We start from the raw sequence: 22,178 nt of genomic DNA, 5'->3' as shown, positions 1-22,178 counted from the left end.
GAATAAACAGCACTACAGGCAGTGGGAAAATATGTCTTTTTGATTTGGGGGTGAACTGTCCCTTTAAGAATGTAGTAGAATAAACCTTAGTAATTTGAGGGTGATGTCTTTTATTTGACCACATTTTTAACTACACCCACAACCACAATAATAATACTAATAATAATACAAATTATTCTACTACTACTACTACTACTACTAATAATAATAATAATAACAACAACAACAACAACAACAACAACAACAACAATAATTATAATAATTATAATAATAATAATAATAATAATAATAATAATAATAATAATAATAATAATAATAATGATAATGATAATAATAATAATAATGAGTATTAATTTCTCTATTTTTATTTTACTTTTTTCCCTTTTTAAATTTTGAAAATTTGGAATTTAAATTAAATATGTGCTTTCCTCTGACGCACCTGTGACACATTCAGGTGTTTCCCAACAATTTGCTTTGACATCAAAACATACCAGATTGTAGATTGTAACTATCACTTCCGCATGGAATAAATCCAATAATATTCTGTGCGCCGAAGTAGGCCAACTATATAAACAAATGCTTCACGCTTTCTTTATTTTGGAGGGCAATGAGCGGAAGTAGTGTATTTTATTTTGCCGAGTGTGACAGACAGCGGTTGGCTCGGTTGGACGGGCTCTGACAGTAGCCTTATCAGTTGCTCGGCTGGCTTAACTCCGCCGCCCGCTGACAGCCAGTAGCAGTTGTACCGCTGCCACCTTACGAATGTGAAAGGAGTACAACTTAAAGTTAGTTTAAGAACCAAACTGACAACTTTAGGAGTGAGATACAAGCTGCTTTCTGGTTGTTGCACGTCTCAATGGACACTGTTCAGGTAGGTGTGTTAGTTAGCTGAGTAGACAGCAGGTTGATAAGAGTTAGCGTTAGCATGTCGCTAGCAGGGGTTGGCTAACAAGGGCAGGGCCAGTTAGCTGCAAGGTGACAAACAGGTAACGAGAGTTGTTGGGGTGCTAATGTGAACGCTAAATCGTTTACACCTGCCTAACCAGCCTGTTTGTCTTTGTACACACCTTGTTTGTTGTCCCCAGAAACTCGTGTCTGGGTTTTCTCTGGACCTAGGACCACTGAAAGAACCTCTTGGATTTATTCGTGTTCTAGAATGGGTAAGTAAAGTCCGAAAGTACTGAAATGTCTCTAAAATAGATACAAAGCCACGTTAAAGCTAGTTATTCTTGTGTGTTCAGCCACCATATCTAACATTACTCTGCATTCCTCTCATTTGTCCTCGTGATGTTGACATTTCTTAGTTGTCCATTCCACTAATTCCAAACCCCATGCGTGTGTCTGTCAGACAGAAAAAAGGTTCCTTGGCTGCAGGTTCTCTGTTTTGTTCATTTGTAACTTTGGAGTCTTGGCTTTTGACCTGGTTCACTCAGTTAAATTATGCCAAAGCTTGAGGATTTTCGGTGCATTTGGCTACTCATTTCCTCAGTGAAATGTTAACCTAAACGAGGATGCCAGCCTGCTGTTGTTAACCCTTACAGAGCTGGTGCTCCTGTGAACTAGAACTGTCATGTTAGAGGAATTTTATAAAAAAAAATATATCACAGCAAAAAGAAAAAAGTAGTATTAGGCACACAAATAAGATAATTGCTTACTTTTTTTTCACGACTGGCTCACAGTGCAGGTACAAAAAACCTCACTAAGCACTTTATGCTTTTTCTGCAAGCCAAATTTTAGGCAAGACTGTTAAGGCTGAACTGAACTTAGGTCTTGAATAAACACTTCTATGCCATAGATTTTTTTAATAGCTTCACTACTTTCGACACCATAGATCATCATTTTAAACATGTGGTATTGAAAAAGTATTGCAGTTTCAATACAGCCTTAGTTTGAAAAACTTTTATGTAGCTGTTGTGAGGAGGGCCAGCTGTTGAGAATCAGTTACCTTGGATATACTGTATATGCTCCAGAGTAGAACATGCTCTAAATATCACTGCCACATGAGTCGGTGTGACTGACTTCTTACTGATTAATCTGAATGGATGTATACTAAAACAAAGAAAATAGTTAAGCAGTGCCGTATTTTAGTGATTTGACTGCTAATATTGCCTGTACTCTATTTCTGGTTGCTGCAGACTGTGGTGCTAAGTGCTCCTTGACAGCAGTCAGTGCTGTGTGTATTTAAGGCGTGGGCTTTCCTTGTGGAGCAGCCATGTCCTGTTGGTAATTAACATATACAGCAGGCGTTATCTGCTGCTGTGCTGCAGAGTTTCACTTCTATTCCACTATTAAAGTATACTGCACAATGCTCACTGTTAGGGGGTTGGGCATCATACAAATTGTGACCAATATGTATTATTTTCTGAGGCTATTAAAATAGTCTCAGATAAATCAATATATAAACCACCTTATTTGGAGTTGAAATTGAAAGTGATGACACACTGTTTTCTTTTGCAATGATTATAATAATCTGTCATTCTGAAATTAAACCCATTCCAACCAGTACAGTAGGTGTAAGTTGAAACAGAAAGTTGGTCTGTTTGCATAATAAAAGTGATACTGATAAGAGTTTTTAGATACCAGTACTTTTATTATTTCAGCTTATTGATCTGTTTCTTTATTAATTTTCTGTGTGGAAAAATGAACATCTACACAGTTTTTCAGCATCAACCCAACTGTTTTATTATCTGAACACAAGCTAGTAAAATAGTATGAAAAAGGCATGTATGTGTGGTGTGCAGAAGTTCCACTGTCTGTCTGTCATCATCTAAAATGGGTTAAATGAGAGAATATTTGTATAGGATTTGTTTTTATTTAGGCTTTCTTAGAAAACATCTGCTCAGTCAGTCTTTCTATTGGTTATGTTAATATGGATACTTTACTAGGATATTTAGCCTCCGTAACAGATGTGCTGCGCAGTTGGGAAGCAGCGGCACATGTGTGTGAAGTGTCAAATACAAGGCATTCCTGGCATTCAAGCTCATGTTGCAGAGAAAAATGTTTCAGCATATTGTTAGTGTTCCTTTCCTTAGATGAAATTGTCATGTTACAGACATTACAACTAGCTCTGCTGTCATCTTTCTTTGTGAAGTGAAGCCATGAATGAGTTTGAAGTCACTGTTTTGCAAAGAGCAGCTGTCAGAAAAACATGCTGGCCTCGATAAAGGGAATTGATACACTTGGAAGGACATAGTTTTGATGGATCATACAATTTGGAACCTGTTCCAGTTGAGAACTGGTTTCAAATTGGCTTGATTCCCTCCTGTACTAATTACTTGTGTTTCTAGTCTGTCCTGGCTCCTTTTTGTGATGCTGCTGCGTTCAGTTTCAGCAATAGACCTTTTTCACAGCAGACACTTTGACTTGTCATAGCACGAAAAGCACAGGTGTGCTTCCATTAAGTGTCCCACTAAGGCATTAGAGGTGCTTCTTTTGGTCCTGTACTCTTTTGTCAGTTTCTTGGGTTTGTCTATGATCTGTTCAATGCTTCTGCTGTACCCTGCTGTGGCCAGTTTGCTCTGTATCTGTTCAAACTCTGGTTTGATTCTTGAAGCCCCCTCAAGTTTATCTCCTCCACAGACCAGTGCTACTTCAATTTCACGTCCATGCTGAATCTCTGTTTTTTTCTTCTTCTTCTTTGAATTACACAGACTAGATGCATATGTCATCTCTGTTTTATTTAAAAATGGTGGTCCAGAGTTTTAGTTGGTCTCACTGTTTATGAGAACCCCACCCACATGCCTGACTTAAGTGGGTCTTGGTTCTAGACTAGCAAAGTGTTGGTGCCACTCTTGAACCAGGCCAAGAGCCAGTTCTTATGCTGTCAAAACGGGAAGAAGTGGCTCAAGATTAAGCACTGGCTCTGAACCGGCCAACCAGTTGAAAAGGGGTACGAGTAAGCCAGTACACACAAAACCAGGACCTCATTTAAGCAGAATGCAGCCATCATTAATGTTATTAATTACACCTTTGCTTCTCATTTCATGATATGTCAAAATGTCTGTTATAAAAAGTTCTGCTATCTTGATGAGAACAAAGTTATTATTACTAAAATGACTGCCAAAACCAGCTGAATTATCCATTATTGCAGATCATACTGGATGCTTGCATACAGTGTTAGAGTGAAAATTGCAGGTCTATAATTTTAGAACAGAAAAAGCCTGTTTGAACAGAAGCAGTTAGGCAGCACTAAGTTTTGTTATTTCTCACTTTGGACTGTTGGATGTGGAGCTGACAAGGTGTCTGGGTCTCTCTGGGCAGCGCTCATTTCCCTGGAAACTGACTGTAAATCCTGCTGTCTGCTGCAGCGCAGCATTCTCTGAGCATCTCCCTGGGGAATGTGGGTGTAATAGTATAAGTATACTGCACACATACCACTGGGGTAAATCAGCATTCATGCACTTGATTGTATAAAGTACATTGTATACTTGATGCAGGAACTGGTTTCAGCTGCTTTGTATAGACAGAAGGACACGCTTTACCTTTTCTCAAATGAACAAGAGGGCTATCTTTTTTCACACAAGGTTGACGTTGGCCTGAAGACACCCCAAAACACAGGGATAGGTATAGTTTGAAATTTTTTGATCGCTGTAGTGTTGATCCATTGCTTCAGATTTGCTACCAATAGCAACATAACAACTTGATGGAAACTTTATTTTTAGGAATGCAAACATGTTTTTGTATTTTTTCATTTGACAAAAATAGCCAAGATTTCAAAAGGGAAATGCTTTCCAACACAAGCAGTGGTATAACAATATTGCTAAGTAATGGTACTAAATAAAAATAATGTTTTCAATCGGAGTGTTCCATGCCAGCTGTTGGTACTTTTGGCTGTTGATGCCTGGTGCTATGGACACATTTGGCCAGTGCCAAAGAAGTACTGAGTTTGATACATGGCCATTCACATGTCCCTCTGGAAAACAGAAATGTTGAGGTTACAAATGCTGCATCCATGTTGTTCTGCAGTCTGTGGGCAGTAGTTTACAACTGTTATTAGTGTATGATTTTTCTAAAAATATCACAGTTGGTTCTTTTGGCAGAACATTAACTTCTTTATCTTCTTTCTGTTTCAGTTTATCCTCTAAGTGCTAACAGTTGTTAGTGTCTGAATCTTGTGACGGAACAGGGCTGCTGCTGTCAATATGGAAATGTGGTTGTCAGTTTAGTGGCTCTGCTTTTTGAGTTTGAGGATCTTTGCTGCTTTAGGACTGTTACTTGGCTTTCAAATCTGATTGTCACAGCTGAAAATATTGTTCAGTTTTTAACCCTTGCTATTTCAGATTTCTTCAGGCAGTTCAACAAGTTCATTTTGTTGTTGGTCTGCTTCAGTCTCAAGGTTGGAATAGACAGAATTCTTGCAGGGTGAGAGAGTCTTAGTATTCTAGCGCTTGGAGAAACTGTTTAAATCCCTCCTCCGTGTTCTTGGAAGATGTTTATAATTGAGATTACTGGATGTCAAACTGGCCTGTATGCCACTATCTGTAAACATGGACAGTAGCCAGTAGGCTAACAGCAGTTATTCACAATGTCAGGTGGAGGGTGACCACCACTAAGGGATGTGGTGGTCTATGTATTTTTGGAATCATGGTCTGTTTTTGCCATTTTGTTTTGAGCCAGACAGATATATTGGTCCTCTTACACTATTGGCCCGATATTGTCCTACCACCGCTAGCCTATATCAGCCTATGTCAGATTGGTGTAGATGTTGTCTGATATATATGATATGAAAACTTTTTTGCACTCTATGTCTATGTCATGTGCTGTGTACAACATGGTTCAAGTCAGTTGGTCAATTTGGTCAGATATCTGCCTCCCCAAAGTCAATATTTACTTGCCCCTGTACACTTTTATTAGCTGTTATTAAACAACAATGACTAGAGTTATTTTTCATGTTGCTATCTGTGGTTGCAATGACAACATGTCCATCACAATTTTTCAAAGTCCAAGGTGGTGTCTTTAAATGTCTCTTTCTGTCAGTCTAAAACACAAAGATATTCTGTTTAATATGATAATAAACAAAGAAAAACAGGAATTCTACATATTTGAGAGGCTAAAAAAACTCATTTTCTGTTGATGAACCTAAGTGGTTATCATCTATAGTCTAATTGTTTAGTTCTTTACTGGTTTACTAGCCCAACATGACATTTTACAAGCGTGCAATCCTTATTGATGATCCTTGTACAAGTAAAGGTTGTTGTATAAAAATCTAAATTGCTATGTCAGGACCTTGTGACTGGCTGCTGCTGTCTCTTATCTGACCTGCCACTCCCTGAACAGGAAAGCTAGTGGGGAATGCAATGGTCAGTCTGCGGGAGGCTGGGTGGGACGCTGGACTCTGGACAGGGAACCCCTGCCCTATGTGGAGGGTTTATTTGGGGTGCTGTCAGAGTGGCCTGGGTGGGGTGGGTCAAACAAGGCTGAGATGAAAGCTGAGAAATGTTGTGGAGATCCAGAGACACCTGAAAGATGAAACCCATTCCTGAAAATCCTCAGTGGGCCTGAAGCTTGCTAAATACTGCACTACATTTGTCTATGTGTGTTTCTTGCTGTTCCTACACTACTGCAGCCTACAGACTGCTCACCTCAGTGCCTGTGCTCACTCTGTGCTTCAACCCATTGTGTACAACTGCTGTGTAGTTGAAAAGGATCCTGATGATTTGGGAATGTGCATTGGTAGATGTGGGTGTAAGTGAACAAAGGACATTATTCTTGAAAGAAAGTACGGAAGCAAGAATCACATGCCCTAATCAGAAGCTTTTCATTGGAGGAAGGATGTCCTGGGAAGAGGGAGAGGTGTGTGCAAGGGGGTGCCCTTTGTCACTCAGTACTCCATATTGGTGTACTTTATTCATATACGTTTTACAACACAGTGATTGCAACACCACCATTTGGTTATAAGAAAAGAGCAAGTTCCTTGTGACCATATTAACTTAAATTGTTATTGTCATATGAAAACCACAAATCTCCTTTTTGTTTGCCTGTAATTAAGTTAAAGGATTAGATTACAACCCCTTTTGACTGATCAGAAACTGTCAAAACACTTTGCATAATGCAAAATATGCAATATCACTGTCTTGTAGGATGATTTTAGCTTATCGCAGATGTAGTCGCATACATCCCGGCTGATAAATAATAGGAAATTTCAGTAATTGTGTGAGGTAATTTAGAGAGTAATTTATTGATGAAGTTTTATTTTTAGTTTTGAATATTGGTGAAATATGATTAAGGATCTTCATGGTGCCATGGATCTACTGTCTTTAAAGGACATCTCCATCTGTGTTCTTTCTATAGTCAGATAGATATATTGGTCAGCAGATATTAGTGGCCTGATATTGGTCTGTTACAGCTATATTAGTCTATGGTTGGGCGATATCTTCCAAATTGTCATAGCAAAAAACAGTGATGTTGAGATGCCCTCCCCTCCCTTCCCTCAGGTGTATATGTAACAACATCATCACACAATAACCCATGTCAGGTCATGCAAACATTTTTAGAAGGGCTTGGGAAAAATTATTATTTTGATGCTAAAACATGCATACTTAAACTAAAGTTTGGATGTTTGGATTTAATACATAAGGAATACTACTGGACCTGCCCTTTAATCGCACATTCTGACATGCCTCCAAATGAATAAAATGCAGTCTAACAGAATACGCAACAAAGATTTTACAAGAGTATTTTGCGAGATCATTGTTATCAGTAGTGTACAAGGGCATTTATATAAGAGCTGTTTAATCTAGGGCTGCAATGTCTATAACATGTCAGAAAATAGTGACCAAAGTCCAACACAGTTTTCCAAGGTGATGTGTTTAAATGTCTTATTTTGTCAGTTTAAAACACAAACATATTCCTTTTAACATATAATGAATAAAGAAAATCTGCATTTTCTGCCATTTTACATACAGAATTACTTAAATGATTAATCTGTTATCAATTGTTGTACAGAAAAAGTCAATGAACATGATACAAACTGAGCATTTAGATCATTTTTGTAATAGCTATGGTACTTTTGATACCACCAAATGTTATTATGTAATGCTTTTAAATGTGGTATTGAAAAAGTGTCAATACTTTAATACTGTAAACAACCTTACTAAACTGTTTGATAATGTGTAGAAAGCTTAAAGACTGTATACATTTCCCCAAACAGCAGTCATGTATCACAGCCTTAATGAAACACTTCACATATTTTCTTCCATTTTTCCAAGTATTATTTACATGGATGTTATGTCTATAATGTGTGCCAGTGTTGGCTGTATGACAGAGAGCTGCTGTATGAAATCCCACTCTGTCTTGCTGCCTTTAAAAATAGTATGAAACGACAGCAGTCAGGATCTCATCAGCATTGTAGTTGAGTTGTACTCTGTTTACAGATATAGTACCTTAACAAGGTTTTTCCTGGCTCAGAAAAGACCGCCAGTGCTACTCAAGGGTGTAAGAGGTTTTTGGGAAGGCTCGGTTGTGTAGTGTCACTAGGATGGTCATCACGGGATGGGCTTATAAATTTTTTCATATGATTTCTACACAGTGCACCTAGAGTACTGCACAAGCCTGACATTTTGGCCTGAGCCTGACCCCGCCAGATTCGTTCAGGTCTGAGCCCAGGCCATGTCCTACAGCCAACAACATTAAACCTGAGCCGAATGCCAGCATGAGGTGTGCCTGCTGCAGCGACGATTCAAATCTTGTCCAAACCTTGCTGCTAATTTCACCCACCTGAGAAATTTGTCAGCAACGGGTGCAAACTGGACCTTTCTTAACCCAGCCCTGAAAATGAAAGTCTTGACTGCCCTTGGTACTGCAGCACAGTTGACTCTCTGGCGACCCTGGAGAGGCATCACAGTTTTTCTGCACAGTCAGTTCATGTTAAAGGTTAGAGGAAATGTTCTGGGTTCCCGTCTGCTTTCCGTTCTTCCTGCTGGTGTCTGCTCTTTGTCAGCAAAGTTGAAGATCTCAGCTTGTTTTTCTCCCTTGAAGCAACTTTTTGCTGACATTGATTCTTCCCTGCAATATGAAAAACAGCATACACAGAGTAAAATACTCAATCACAGTATTCACAGTTGGTGTAAAGAATTAAAAAAAAAAATCTTATTTGTCCTTTGTTTTGCCCAGGTTTATCATTGTCAACTCAGCACTGCATTACAAATATGTTACAGTTGTAGCAGTATAGACAGATAAAGTCATTGGAAGGGGCATGACTTCACCTCTCTATAGCCTGCTTGTCATCACCTCACACACACAAGACAATTCTTAGAGTTTTGTTGTTAAATCTATGTGATGTGTGACTTTTTTTAAGCACCTTTTATTAAGCAAAGTAAATCCATTGTATAGCTCCTTTAAAACACAGCAGCAGTTCCATGTACTTTTACATAAGGCAAAGAATGCATTAGAATATCATGAAAAAGGATAAATTTAAATTTATTTTATAAGGACAATGCACATTAACATTTCTGTGAATGTGCCAATATTAGCAAGCTGGCTAGTTTTCATCTGAAGTCCTTTTGCAAGATGCTTTGGAATGAAATGTTAAAATGATCAAATTCACAACATGAAAATAATAGGACAACATAAAATAGAGAGAAAAAAAAATAAGAATAAGAATAAAATCAATGTAAGTAGAAATATACAAAAATAACTGACAAGACATGCATTTTTTTCTGCACCTATAGCACAATGAATTTCCCCAAATGTAATAAATGTATGTATGTTTAATAAAAGGGCAATCAAGAAAATCAGTCAGTGGCACAGGTTTGGTTCGGACTCTGGATACTATCATCTGACTCCTGAAGGGAGAAGGGACCTACTACGATTTTTTTTGGGACATTGGGATAACAGCAATATAGTAGTCCACCCTTTTTGAGATAAAGGCATGAATGAGTTTCTCAAAGTATTTTATCTACGTAAAAGGTCTAATTCTTGCTATTATCCAGTGTTATCTGGATTAGTAGTTCATTTCAACATTTAAGAGAGGTGAAGCATCAATTAAACAACATTTCAGCTTAAGCAAATATGATGTAACCATTAAGATTAATGCCCATGTTGTCCTTTAAAGGATAAGGCTGGTGTTATTTTATATTTTTCTAATTACAGTGGAAACCTCTTATAGTCATTGTGCCTGCCAGGGTTGACTTGACTACGTGCAGATGATTACTGTAACCAAATTTTTATCTGCAGATCATCATCTAATTGACATTTATATATTTATAACATGAATATAAAGTAATAAAACAGACAGATTCACAGATTTTTCCATCACTGTAGTTTTTAGCAAACATTACTCAAACAGGAGGAAATAATTTGTTGGATTGACTCTAACACTCTCTCTCTCTCTCTCTCTCTCTCTCTCTCTCTCTCTCTCTCTCTCTCTCTCTCTCTCTCTCTCTCTCTCTCACTCTCTCACTCTCTCACTCTCTCACTCTCTCAAAGGATAGCAGTGACGCTCTAATGTGCCAAGATTACTATATAATAGTAATTCTTCAGTCAAAATGGGATCAAAACATTAAATCAGATGTTGACAGATGTCTTTTTATAGAAGGCTGTCAGCCCAGTGTATGTTTATCTAATCCTACCTGGAAGGATGCAGTAGTCCAGCAGAAACAATTGCTTTATTGTCTAAGAATATGACATTTAACTACATGTAAACTATGGAGAAATGACTTTTTGTAAGAGCTGGACTGGTTGAACAGAATGTTTGGTTTGTCAGCTTCGTGTTAAAGGGTTTGACATTTTTGTTTTCAGCTCTCTGAGGGAAAGGGAGCCAGGGAGGGGAGGGGGTTTCCTGTGTGGAAAAAGGATGTAACAACTGCAGGGAGACGTGATAGTGAAGTTAGTTCAGGAGGTGAAAAAAAATTACACTTGTTACTTGTGTGAAGGGAGAAGGCATCATGGTATCAATTTAATATGAACTTAAATCCTAAAAGACAGTACTGATCAAAAGTACAGATCAAGAGTGAATTAAATTTTTACAAACATGAGGACTTAAAGGAGCAATATGTAGCAATTACACATGTAAAAATGAGCACCGCAGTCTAAATAGTGAGTTGGAGCTATAGACTGTGTATAAATAGGTTAAAATCCTGTTTAATATACGATCAATGGTTTCCCCCCTGCCCCCTCCTCTCCAGACACGGCTGAGACAGGCAGGCTGCAGGAGCTCCACAGTTGCACATGATGCACGCAACCTCATAAATTGACAATAACAACTGAGGACGAGTCCTCCACTGTAACTTGATCAGCTGTTTATAACCGTCAGTTGTCTGTCAATGTAAAGTTAAGCCTGTTATCCTGAAAACAAAAGTCCACTGCTCTGAAATATCACTTGAGGATGAGTTAAGTGGTTTCCTGTCTCACTACCTGCCAAACTCCATTAACATTTTGCTCAATTTAACAGTTAGAAAAATCTGCACCTTCTACAAGATTATTCTGCGAAAATTCTGCATTAATTTGAACTCTGATTAAGGTGAAATGGAACCACCTTGCCTCTTTATAAAACCTCAAACTTCTTTTAACCCTGACATGTTTCTTTGCTTCTACAGGTGTTCACCATATTTACCTTTGCTACCACTGGAGGTTACTCTGGGACAACCAAATTTACAGTCACCTGTAAAGGTGGTACGGAGGAAGGCGTAGAGGCTGTATTTGGCTATCCTTTCAGGTACTGTAAAACACTAGAGTGCTCCCAGTCATAGCAGCCTTTGCTGGTTATTGCATTGTATGTGTAAAACTGAATTTTCTGAGTATTTTTTTTAAGTTTGTTATCCACACTAAAATACCAGGACACATGCCCGGTCTTTCTCCTCTTTCCGTAAATAACAGTATTGTGTGTTACTGCCATCATCTGGTGAAAAGTATGATTACTCCACTTGGTCTCAGCAAGATAAACCTCAATTCTGACCCCTGCAACTCTCTTTTTAGTTGCTTATTTTGTTGCTCAGTGAAGGAGAACATAAAGTACTGATGTTTCAATGAAAAATTGACATCTGGCAGGTGTAGAATCTGTAGTGGCCATGTGGCAGTGTTTGGTTTGGTGGTTTGTTCTGGGCTACTGTAAGAGCCAATACCATTTTGTCTTTCCTGATACTGATTCAGATACCTGAATTTATCATATTGCAGAAATATTTTATGCATGGTCTATTTCAGTACTTTCACTTTCAAAGTCTACCTTTAATACACTCTATGAGCTACTGAGTCCTAACTGTGCCCTCTTAACATCTGTCAGATTAGGTTCAATTTGAGGAAAAGAAAATCTGTCCAAACTGTCTGATTCTGGCTTCTTAAATGTGAATATTTCCTGGTTTCTTTACTCCTCTCTGACAGTAAACTGAATATCTTTGGGTTGTGGACAAAACAAGACATTTGAGGACATCCACTTGAGTTTTAGGAAACACTGATCAACATTTTATAGTCTATTTCAGTTAATCAAGAAAATAATTGACCAATTACTCAACTATGAAAATAACTGTTGGCAAGTGTCACAGGGATTACATTCTGTCATAAATGCCAGTACTATTAAGATAAAGTTGGTCATTTTGGTGGACAAATTTCACAATTAAATGTGTAAGTGAAATGTAGAGCTGCAACAATTAATTGGTTAATTGATTATTCAATTAATCAGCAACTGTTTTGATAATCAATTAACTGGTTTCAGAAAGAAAGTCAAAATTCTCTGATCTAGCTTTTTAAATGCAGATGACTGAATATCTTCTTTGGGTTGACATTTGAGGACAGTAATCAACATACACAATACACAATTATATTACATTTTATAGACCAAACAATTAATCGATTAACTGAGAAAATAACTGGCAGATTAATTGATGTTGAAAATAGTTGTTAGTTGCATCCCTAATGAAATAGAAAAGCCACCACAAGAAAAAAGCGCTGTATGGTTTAGGAGAAAAGGAGGTTTCAGGAAAAACTGATCAATTCTTCCTTTCTCTGACCTTCAGGGACATATGCAGTGATCTGCCTTGTATGCAAACAGATGAATCTGATGTTTTATGTTAAACTCTATTATGAGATCAACCCCAAATACCTTGTAGAACCCCAATAGCCTATCACAATGGTTCACTGTGGATGTGGTCATGTGTCAATTTGGTAGACATTGCCCAACCCTAATGCATATTTACACACCGTCATGGTGTTTAAAATAGTGTTTTGCTGTGAGAGAAAGTGGTATAGGGCAATGGGAATTTACATACATACAATCTGACACAGATCTGCATTTGCATTGCAGTTTGCTATGTTGAAACGGATTGTGACCAGTGAACACTTACAACTTTAATTCAGATATAAGTGCAGGGAACACATAGAGAAACTTCGAACCAGAGTGAGTCAATGAAGTGATGGGAGTTTCTGAAACCAAGTTAATAAACTGTTAATTTTGTTAAAAATTAAAAAAGAAGAAGAAGAAAAAAACTGTTTGGCACAGTGGTTATTAAGTCTGGGACAGCTGAAAGCAGAACACAGGACAGTTGTGGTACACTGAGGAAAAAAGTAAATTTTGAGCCCTGACTCTTCAATAACAGATTCTGTATTTTAGGCAGTATCCGAGGCATTGTCTGACACTGGTATCTTAACAACTTTCATCTAAATGGGTCACTCTAGATTAACAAGAACACGATTATTCTTATTTTCAGGTGATTATACACAAATGAAAACATTTATTTAAATATTATATTTAATTTCTGCTGTATTGTGCCAAAAATACCCCTAAATCTTATACACTGGACCTTAAAGTGATGACAGCAAATTAAAAAATGAATGATAAACTTACTTTTTTCTAGTTCTCCTCCATTTAGCACTGTTTTCAAAGAGTTTTACTTCCCATTATTATGTAGTGCAATCTTTATTTAAACAAATAATTGGAAGGAAGTGTTGAATCCTTGTTAAATTTTGTTATGATGAAGCTAATCTACAACCATACAGATGAGTTGAAGGTTCTGTTTAATCTGTGCCCAAGGTCTCTCTTAATCCTTTCATATGTTCTCTTATCGCCTTCCGTGGATAGAACAGTAACCCAGGTGAGGCCTTGTTTTCTCTGAAATCACACAACAAGAGACTAAAAACAGGAGTCATTTGAGCGGCTGTTGAAAGTGCCCTCTCCCTCTTTTTCTCCCCTCAGGTTGGGAGCACACCCATATCTGCGTCTGGACTGTAACACTGGTACAAAGAATGAAACCTTCCTGCAGGGTGACTTCTCCTCCTCGGCAGAATTCTTTGTGTGTGTCGCAGTGTTTGGGTTCCTTTATTGCACTGCCACACTGATCCTCTACCTGGGCTACCAGAATGTCTACCGCCAGACCAGCCGTGGTCCCATCATAGTGAGTACACGTCCTCTAGTCAGCAGTGAGTTTTCTTCAGAACACTAACCCCCCTCACATGCTCCAGGTCTGGGTATGAGAAGAGCTGAGCTTGTTGTTTACATCTCAGGCATTCAAACCAATATCAGCCTTGTGTTACAACATCACAGGGGGCTGCATTTATCTGTTATTTAATTTATATGTTACTTTCTTTCTATGACAAAGTAGTTTCTGTAGATTCTACTGCATAAAGAAAGTAGGTCCTTCATTAAAACTAATTATAACAAAGGCTGTTGATTATTTTGAGCAACGCTGCCATGATTTCATGATTTCTAAGAGACGCTGGTTTCGAATTTTTCAAACAATTTCTTTTGGCGCTTTGAGCACCACCAGCCAAATGCCATCTAGTACCATTATACTGGAGAGAAAGCAGACATGTTTTTGCAGATATTGCCAAAGTCTGCAACTCACACCAAAAAAATCTAGATGGATAAATAACGCAACAGGCCAGGGGGAAAATGTAAGTATTTTTGATTTTGGTGTGAACTGTCCCATTAAATTTCGCTGTGTTTCCTACAAAACAGTCGGGCTGCCCCCTGATAGTCAAAGATTCAACTCTTCAGTCAACTGAGATTCTTAAGTCGAGCATTCAGTTTTGTTTCCCTTGTCAGTCAGTTTTAGATTTTCTGGCACACTTATTTAAAAATCCTGACAACATGTGCCAGTGGGTAACTGATGAGAGAAGGTGAAAGGACTGGTTGGTAAACAAGTTGCAGTTCTTGTTTTTTTTAGCTGTGTCATTGTAAACAGAGCAATGCAACAGCACAACAGGCTGTAAACTTAATCTCTAATTCACCACAAACCACAAATTACCTGTGATGGAAGCAAAGAAAAGTGATAGAAATCAAGTGCAGGTGACACACTGCAGCAGCCACTTCACCACAGCGCACCAGCAGAGCGTCCACGGCAGGTGATGCTTGTTTGCTTGTGCTTGTTTTTGCCACTGACAGGCTCAGATTGGTATTAGAAGTGTGTGACAACATTATGGAAAGGATCCCTTCAGTGGGAGACCTTTTTTTAGAAAGTAAGATATGTTTTGCTTAACTAGACACAGCTTTGTCACTCTTGCCAAACTCCAATGAATAACCAGGTCATGAGTTTTTTTGCAGTGGAGTGGAACTTTTCTGCCAGACAAATGTGTTTTTTTTTTGGTTTGGTTTGATTTTCTTTTTTCCATGAATGAATAAATGAAGGGGCTGCCTTTTTTCATGCAGAGCTAAAGTCTGTTTGAACTTGTCAGTACATCACAATTCTCTCGGAGAGTTCATCCATACATTCAAGCTCTCTGCATCTTAATCCTCTGTTTTCATGGGACAACTTGCATCCACATAGCATTTCCAGGTCTCCTTTGTAGATGTCTGCCCACAGCAAAACACCTGAACAAAAGAAAATGACAAAATATCCTCTGAAGACATTTGTAAGTTGAAACTAAAGTTGAGCCTTTCTCATTGCGACCAGAGCCAAAGAGATTAACAATCTCCTTGTACAACCATTAAAGTTTCTTTGCACACAACATGTGAGCAAACATATGATGACCAGTAAGACTGTCTTAAAGATTTTAGAGGTTTGGATGTACTTTTAGGAAGTTAAAGATAATCTATGCGGTATTCTTTTCTATGGCATTCATAGAGGGTTTTTTTGTTTTTGCTACCATCCAGACAGCAACTGATTTGTCTTCTCTCCAGAATTAACAGATTTCTTTCAGTCACAGCGGTGATATTGTTGAGTACATATTTAGCCATTTAACAGGTTTAGCCATCTCAAAGTAATTTTGTGCTCTGAAAATATACCTGATGTTTTGTCACCCACCCACCACTCCGAAATTATAACACAGAATCCAAACTTTTATTAAATTACATAATCATTCTTCACTTTAATATGGCCCTAATCACATTTTACAGTGTCTCCAGTTCACTGAGATCTCAATCTTTGTATCTCAGGCAGAAAAAGCACATGTGTATAGAAAAGAATCATAAAAATGTTCAGACCTTCTTAATGAGGGGCTCCAGCCCCTGTGTAATCCTGAAAATCAATATGAAAATATAGTATATAGTGTAGTACATTATCCAAAGATTATCCAGTATGGTTTGTGAACTTTTTAATGATATTTATTAATTCTGAAGTTTTATGATTGGAGCCTGCACATGGATCCATGCAGTAGCCAAAACATTAGTGTATGTCTTGAATTCAAAATTAAAAAAAGTCCTCAGTAAATAGGAACTGTTAGAGGTCTGAAAACTAGTTTTATATAGTAAATAAGGCTTACATGCAGTGGGAACTGAGACCCTTCTGTTTCAGTCCTGGGATATTAATGTGTATGTGTTTACTGTGAACACCCTGCCAGGACCTGGTGGTGACTGCTGCCTTTGCCTTCCTGTGGCTTGTGTCGTCCTCTGCCTGGGGCAAAGGCCTGACTGATGTGAAATGGGCCACTAACCCAGACCACCTTGTGGAGTCGTGTGTGGACGTCTGTAAAGCAGAGGAGTTTCCTTCCATGGGCCGCCTCAATGCCTCTGTGGTAAGTTGTGGTATTATAGCGCTAAAGGCCATATTACCTTCTCTTTTAAAGGGATAGTTCACCCGAAAAATGAAAATTCAGTAATTTTCTACTCACCCTCATGCTGATTGAAGGTCAGGTTCAGATTTTCAGTTCACAAAACACTGCTGGAGTTTCACAGTGTTGCAGAATCTCACAAACAATGGAAGTGAATGGTGACCAATTTTCAAATGTTAATTACACTAGGGTTTTAGGTTGAATCTTCACTGTAGATCCTTAGCTTGGAGCCACATTCATGTGCGCATGCACACTGTCTGAACTGGGTGTGTGTGGTGTGCACAAGTGAGCATTGAGGCTTTAAGAGAGTTGGTTTTCACCAGATGAACAGTATGGAGGCATATTCTGTTTTTGTTTGTTTTCCAGTTTTGTTTGTTTTTTATTGCCCGGGCAGCAAGGCAGTGAAATAAAACAATAATTTAAAGTCCATGGAAATAATGCATTTATCTTAAAGGTCAGGATGAGTTTATTTTTATTCCGTTTTTTTCCCAATTAGTTAATGCTAAGTCCTGGGAAACTGGAAGGAGGTCAATCTGTATAATAAATAGTAATAACATAATGAGAAAGTTTCTCAGCATAGTCACTGATGAATAATAATAACAACAATAGAGCTGCAACGATTAATCAATTATCAGTCGATTATGAAATTAATCAACTATTTTGGTAATCAGTTAATTGGTTTGAATTATTTTTAAAATAAAAAAAGTCAAAACTCTGATTTCAGCTTCCTAAATGTGAATATTTTCTGGTTTCTTTACTCCTCTCTGACAGTAAACTGAATATATTTGGGTAGTGGACAAAACAAGACATTTGAGGACGTCAGCTTGGACGTTGGGAAACGCTGATCAACAGTTTCTAGCATTTTCTGACATTTTAAAACAAACTGCTATAAATTAATCATGGAAACAATTGACCAACTAATTGACTCAGCCTGAATAATAATAATAATAATTCATTTTATTGTTAAATACAGTTACACCACAACATAGTGTGTCATTCTTATGAATAGGAGAATTCTGCATCGCTTCTGTTCCTTGCTGATGCTGTGTGTAGGATGCTTCATAAATAACTGTGCTTCATCCATACCGGAGATGGCATACACTACATCTGTGTTAAGAGAAAAAAAGTATTTTGATCGGATAAGTGAAGCCAACATGCTTCGTACCAATGCCTTCACCAGCAGGATGATCACAGTTCTAACCTTTTTACAATTTGCATTTTGTAACAGATCAGGAACACAGTATTCCACACACTAATGGAGGGAGTACAGTCTATTGGAATTGTGTATCAGTGGTCTAGTGCTGGCAGTGCCCTCTGGTGTTCAAAATACAAATGGCCAGTCCCTTCCATTGCTAGGATGTCTTCATTATTTGCTACAGCAGTGTAGTGTTATGTATGTGTAAGCCGAATGCGTTTTTTTTTAGAATGAAAATGTAGTATTGCAGTATTTGTTTTCCAGTTTTGGATGCACTATTTGAGTCAAAATAAATGTGTAAATCCAATTATTGTTCAAATTTTCACGTCTTCGTATCTGTATTTATTAACAAGAGGGTAATAAAAGTGTTGATGTGCAGGTCAAACCCATTTTTAAAGCCACTAGAAACCCAAATCATCAAGAGCCCTCTGTCTGTGTAATTTAGAGTCTCATGTACACAGTAGTAAGCATCTAGAAATTAGTTTTAATCTAAATTTGAAATAGTGTCCTTTCTTGCCTGTAGTGCTATTTATCCAATCTAATGAAACTAGATGGCACTAGTCCTGTGGTGCTCAAAGTGCAAAAAAATGCATTTGATAAACTCAACAGCAATGTCTCTTTACTGAAATCATGACACGATTGCTCAAAATAATCCACAGATCTTATTGTGATTAGTTTCATGTAGGAACTATTTTCTTTCTGCAGTAGAATCTACCAGAACCACATAAAACCTACCACAGCTGCTTTAAGCTCCACAAGTTGAGTCATTTACTCCCATTATATTGAAATGAAGGCAGACATCTCTGTGGCTGATATCTTCATAACTCTACAATTCACACCAAAACTATCTAGCAGGAAAAATGGCCAGCGGAAACTATAGATGGAAACTACAGACCAGAGGAAAAGTAGTAGAACTGCCCCCTAATAAAGATTTGAATCATTAGGCAGACTTCTCACTCGACTGAGATTTTTCCAGTCGAGCAGTCATTTCTATTTTTCCCTTGTCAGTTAGTGTGCATTACACTTACAAGATAAAATGGGCATCATAAAAATATATTTTATAAATATACTGGCACACAAAATCCTTGTGACAACATGTGCTGGTGGTTAACTAATGAGATATGGTAACAGGAGTGCTTAGTAAACAAGATCCAGTTCTTGTTTTTTTTAGCTGCATCATTCTACACAGAGCAATACAACAGCATCACAGGCTGTAAACTTACGCAGAGACGCAGAGAAGAGTGATAGAAATGGAGCCACCTCACCATGGCGCGCCGTCTGATTGTGCAGGGCAGGTGGTGCTTGTTTACGTGTGCCTGTTTTTGTCACTGACAGGCTCAGATTGTTAATAATGTCTGACAACATTATGGAAAGGATCGCTACAGTGACAGATCTTTTCAGAGTAAGGTATGTTTTGTTGAACCAGAAACAGCTGTTTTATCGCTCTTGCCAAACTGGCATTTTGACATTGTCATCATAAGCTTCATTCAAACTCAATAGAAACAAAATGAAATTCACCAAAAACCTCAGTTCATCTTACTTCTGTTCCAACACTAACTCTGGTTGGTCAAAATAAACCCTCAATTCATTGTGTGACGGAACAGTGTGCAGGCTGCTCAGGTTTGCTGATTTTTTTACCTGAGCTATCAGAGGATGCACACTTTTACTTCCTCTGACTGTGTGAATATGTGATGCTTTCACATCACAGGCATTAAAACACAACTCTTAATTATATAATTTAGTGTGGCCCACTGAACTGAAAAAAAGCTCAATTGTCCATTATACATATTGGATGGCCAAATCTGATCTGAATCAGGACAGCCTATCAAAACAGTGATTCATCTCGTGTTTTCCTGTCTTTCTACAGATTTTTGGCTTTTTGAACTTGATCCTGTGGGCAGGTAACTGCTGGTTCATTTACAAGGAGACTCCGTTCCACAATGATTCCAAGCCACCAGCCACCATGGATGAAGGAGGGGCCCCTGAGCCCTAGCTGCATCACTGAGGCTCCTCAAGCATAGCCCTGTACCCACAGCAGAAATGCTTTGTGCCCAACACTGGTCTCTGATGTTAACCTGCAGAAATGGAAACAAAACGAAGCAATTACTCTAAATATCTCCCAGTACCTCTTAGCACTTGCCATTGTTGGGAAGTTAACTCAATCCCCAATGACTGAGCAACACTGTGTCCTTTATTTTTCCCCAAATCTGTCAACTCCCGATTCCCTCGCGCCTTGAAAACACTAAGTGCAAATATAAACTAAAATGCTTACACACTACTGTATGAACAATACGAGCTACTGTGAATGTAGCATGAGCTGAAACCTGAGGCTGTGTATATTTGGTGAGGAGAACAGCAGGCCTGCAGTGCATTTGCTTCCACATTAGAACATTGTCCTCCCTTGATGTCTGCCCTGCAGGGAGTCACCTAGTGATGAAATTGTGATGTAAAAACCCAGAATTTCTACTGGTGCTCAGCCAGGGAAAGGCAAAGGACTAACAGCAGTTGAAATCAAACAGCCAAGTGTGGCCGTAAGAAGTAAGTTCCAGAATCAGACTTTGTAGGTGGTAGCAAATGCACATGAGGGCTTCTCCCTTGAGCCAGTCTAGCACAGGCCTGCTCTTCTTCCATCATGTAATCTGTAAGAGGAGGTGCTACAGTACAGGTTCCAAGTACTGCAATTCTATACATGTCACTAATTTCAGTTCCAATAGATGAGCCTGAAGGTAAAATTTTATTAGGTGCTCTTTTTTTCCTCCAACAGCTGATACAAGAACCCAGTTCAGACTATGACATGGTTATAGAATGCTCCCGCCTTTTCTGAACTCCGAGACCATCTAATGATTGAATTAAAGGTATAGTTAGGATTATTTGAACTGGGCTTGTATGAGGCAGCCAATTTATCCAGTCAGTGTTGTCAGTGTATTATCTACAGTATATGATGGTTGACACGCCCCCAGTTTGAGAAGCAGCAGGAGTACCGATTTAGGAACCTAAGCACTGTAGTGCCATGGACAGAGTCAGCAGCAAAACATGTTTTAGACACCTAAAAAAACAATATCAGTTATTAGAATATTGTCACAGCTTTACTTTGTTGTCAGATAGCCTTTTCCGATGGGAAACTGAAGCTGTTATGTCCATCTATGATCTCTCCAAAGCCACCAGACTCCTTTGGCAAAAAACTTTATTTTACCTCGCAGAACATGCGAGTTGCTACTGCTGTCTTGATTGTTTAGTTTGTATGTGTTATTGTGTGACTTTGGTGAATTAGATCTAACCTTTTTAAAACCCAGAACCCAGTCACACAATGACAGAGACAAACTAACCAATCCAGGCACAGTAGACCAGCAGTTCCAGTGCTCTGTGAGGTAAAATGACACAGACCCTAGCAGTACTTGCAGGCTGCCCACAGCACATTGCTTAGCCTCCTACACCGGTACTCCTGCTGCTTCTCCAAACTGGGAGCGTGTCAACTAGGGGTGGGGGAAATTTCCGATTCTTAGATGCATCGCGATTCGGACGTGGACGAATCTGAATCGATTCACAAACGTCCAAATTTCAATTATTTAAATCTGTTAATTAAAGTGATACAGAAGCTTCTAAATAATGTGGAACTAAGAAGCGCGGTACGCGTCATCGCCTGGACACTTTGGGACGCGCACCTGGAGCGACACGCGCACAGCGGAAAACAAACATGGCCGACCGGCAGCCACCTCGCCATGAGGTCCGAACAGCTCCTTCTAATTTAAAAGCAGCCGTGTGGAAACACTTCGGCTTCTACAACGTCGATGGCGGAAGCGAACTGGACAAGAGCCACGTTATATGTAAGCTGTGTCGAGCTAAAATAAAATCCTTTGGCAACACAACAAACATGAGAAGCCGTAACTCGATTCCACCCGACGGAGGAGTCGGGGAGATGGCAGGCTGCTGTTGCTGCGGCTACTAGTGGCTACTGTTGGTACTTTCCAGTTTGCACATATTTCCAATAGTTTAATAAAATATAATCGAAATGAATTCTTATTACAAATGCGCTGTTTTTAAAAATTGCAAGTGACGAATGCTTATTCAG

General features: G+C 38.6%; 1 protein-coding gene across 1 annotated transcript; it reads left to right on the top strand.

Annotated features, from left to right (window-relative positions):
* The first annotated feature begins 651 nt into the window (after positions 1-651).
* Positions 652-21,201, top strand: sypl2a (synaptophysin-like 2a). Its single transcript, XM_084726218.1, has 6 exons — positions 652-871; positions 1,086-1,160; positions 11,535-11,653; positions 14,123-14,321; positions 16,705-16,878; positions 19,977-21,201. Exons 1-6 carry the CDS (start codon positions 857-859, stop codon positions 20,100-20,102), a joined length of 708 nt encoding a protein of 235 aa, XP_084582344.1. The 5' UTR covers positions 652-856; the 3' UTR covers positions 20,103-21,201.
* The last annotated feature ends 977 nt before the right edge of the window (positions 21,202-22,178 follow it).

The sequence above is a fragment of the Lutjanus erythropterus genome, chromosome 2, assembly GCF_056507025.1.
Source record: "Lutjanus erythropterus isolate fLutEry1 chromosome 2, fLutEry1.hap2, whole genome shotgun sequence".
Classification (NCBI taxonomy): Eukaryota; Metazoa; Chordata; class Actinopteri; order Lutjaniformes; family Lutjanidae; genus Lutjanus; species Lutjanus erythropterus.
This window is presented reverse-complemented; position numbering and strand designations above follow the sequence as displayed.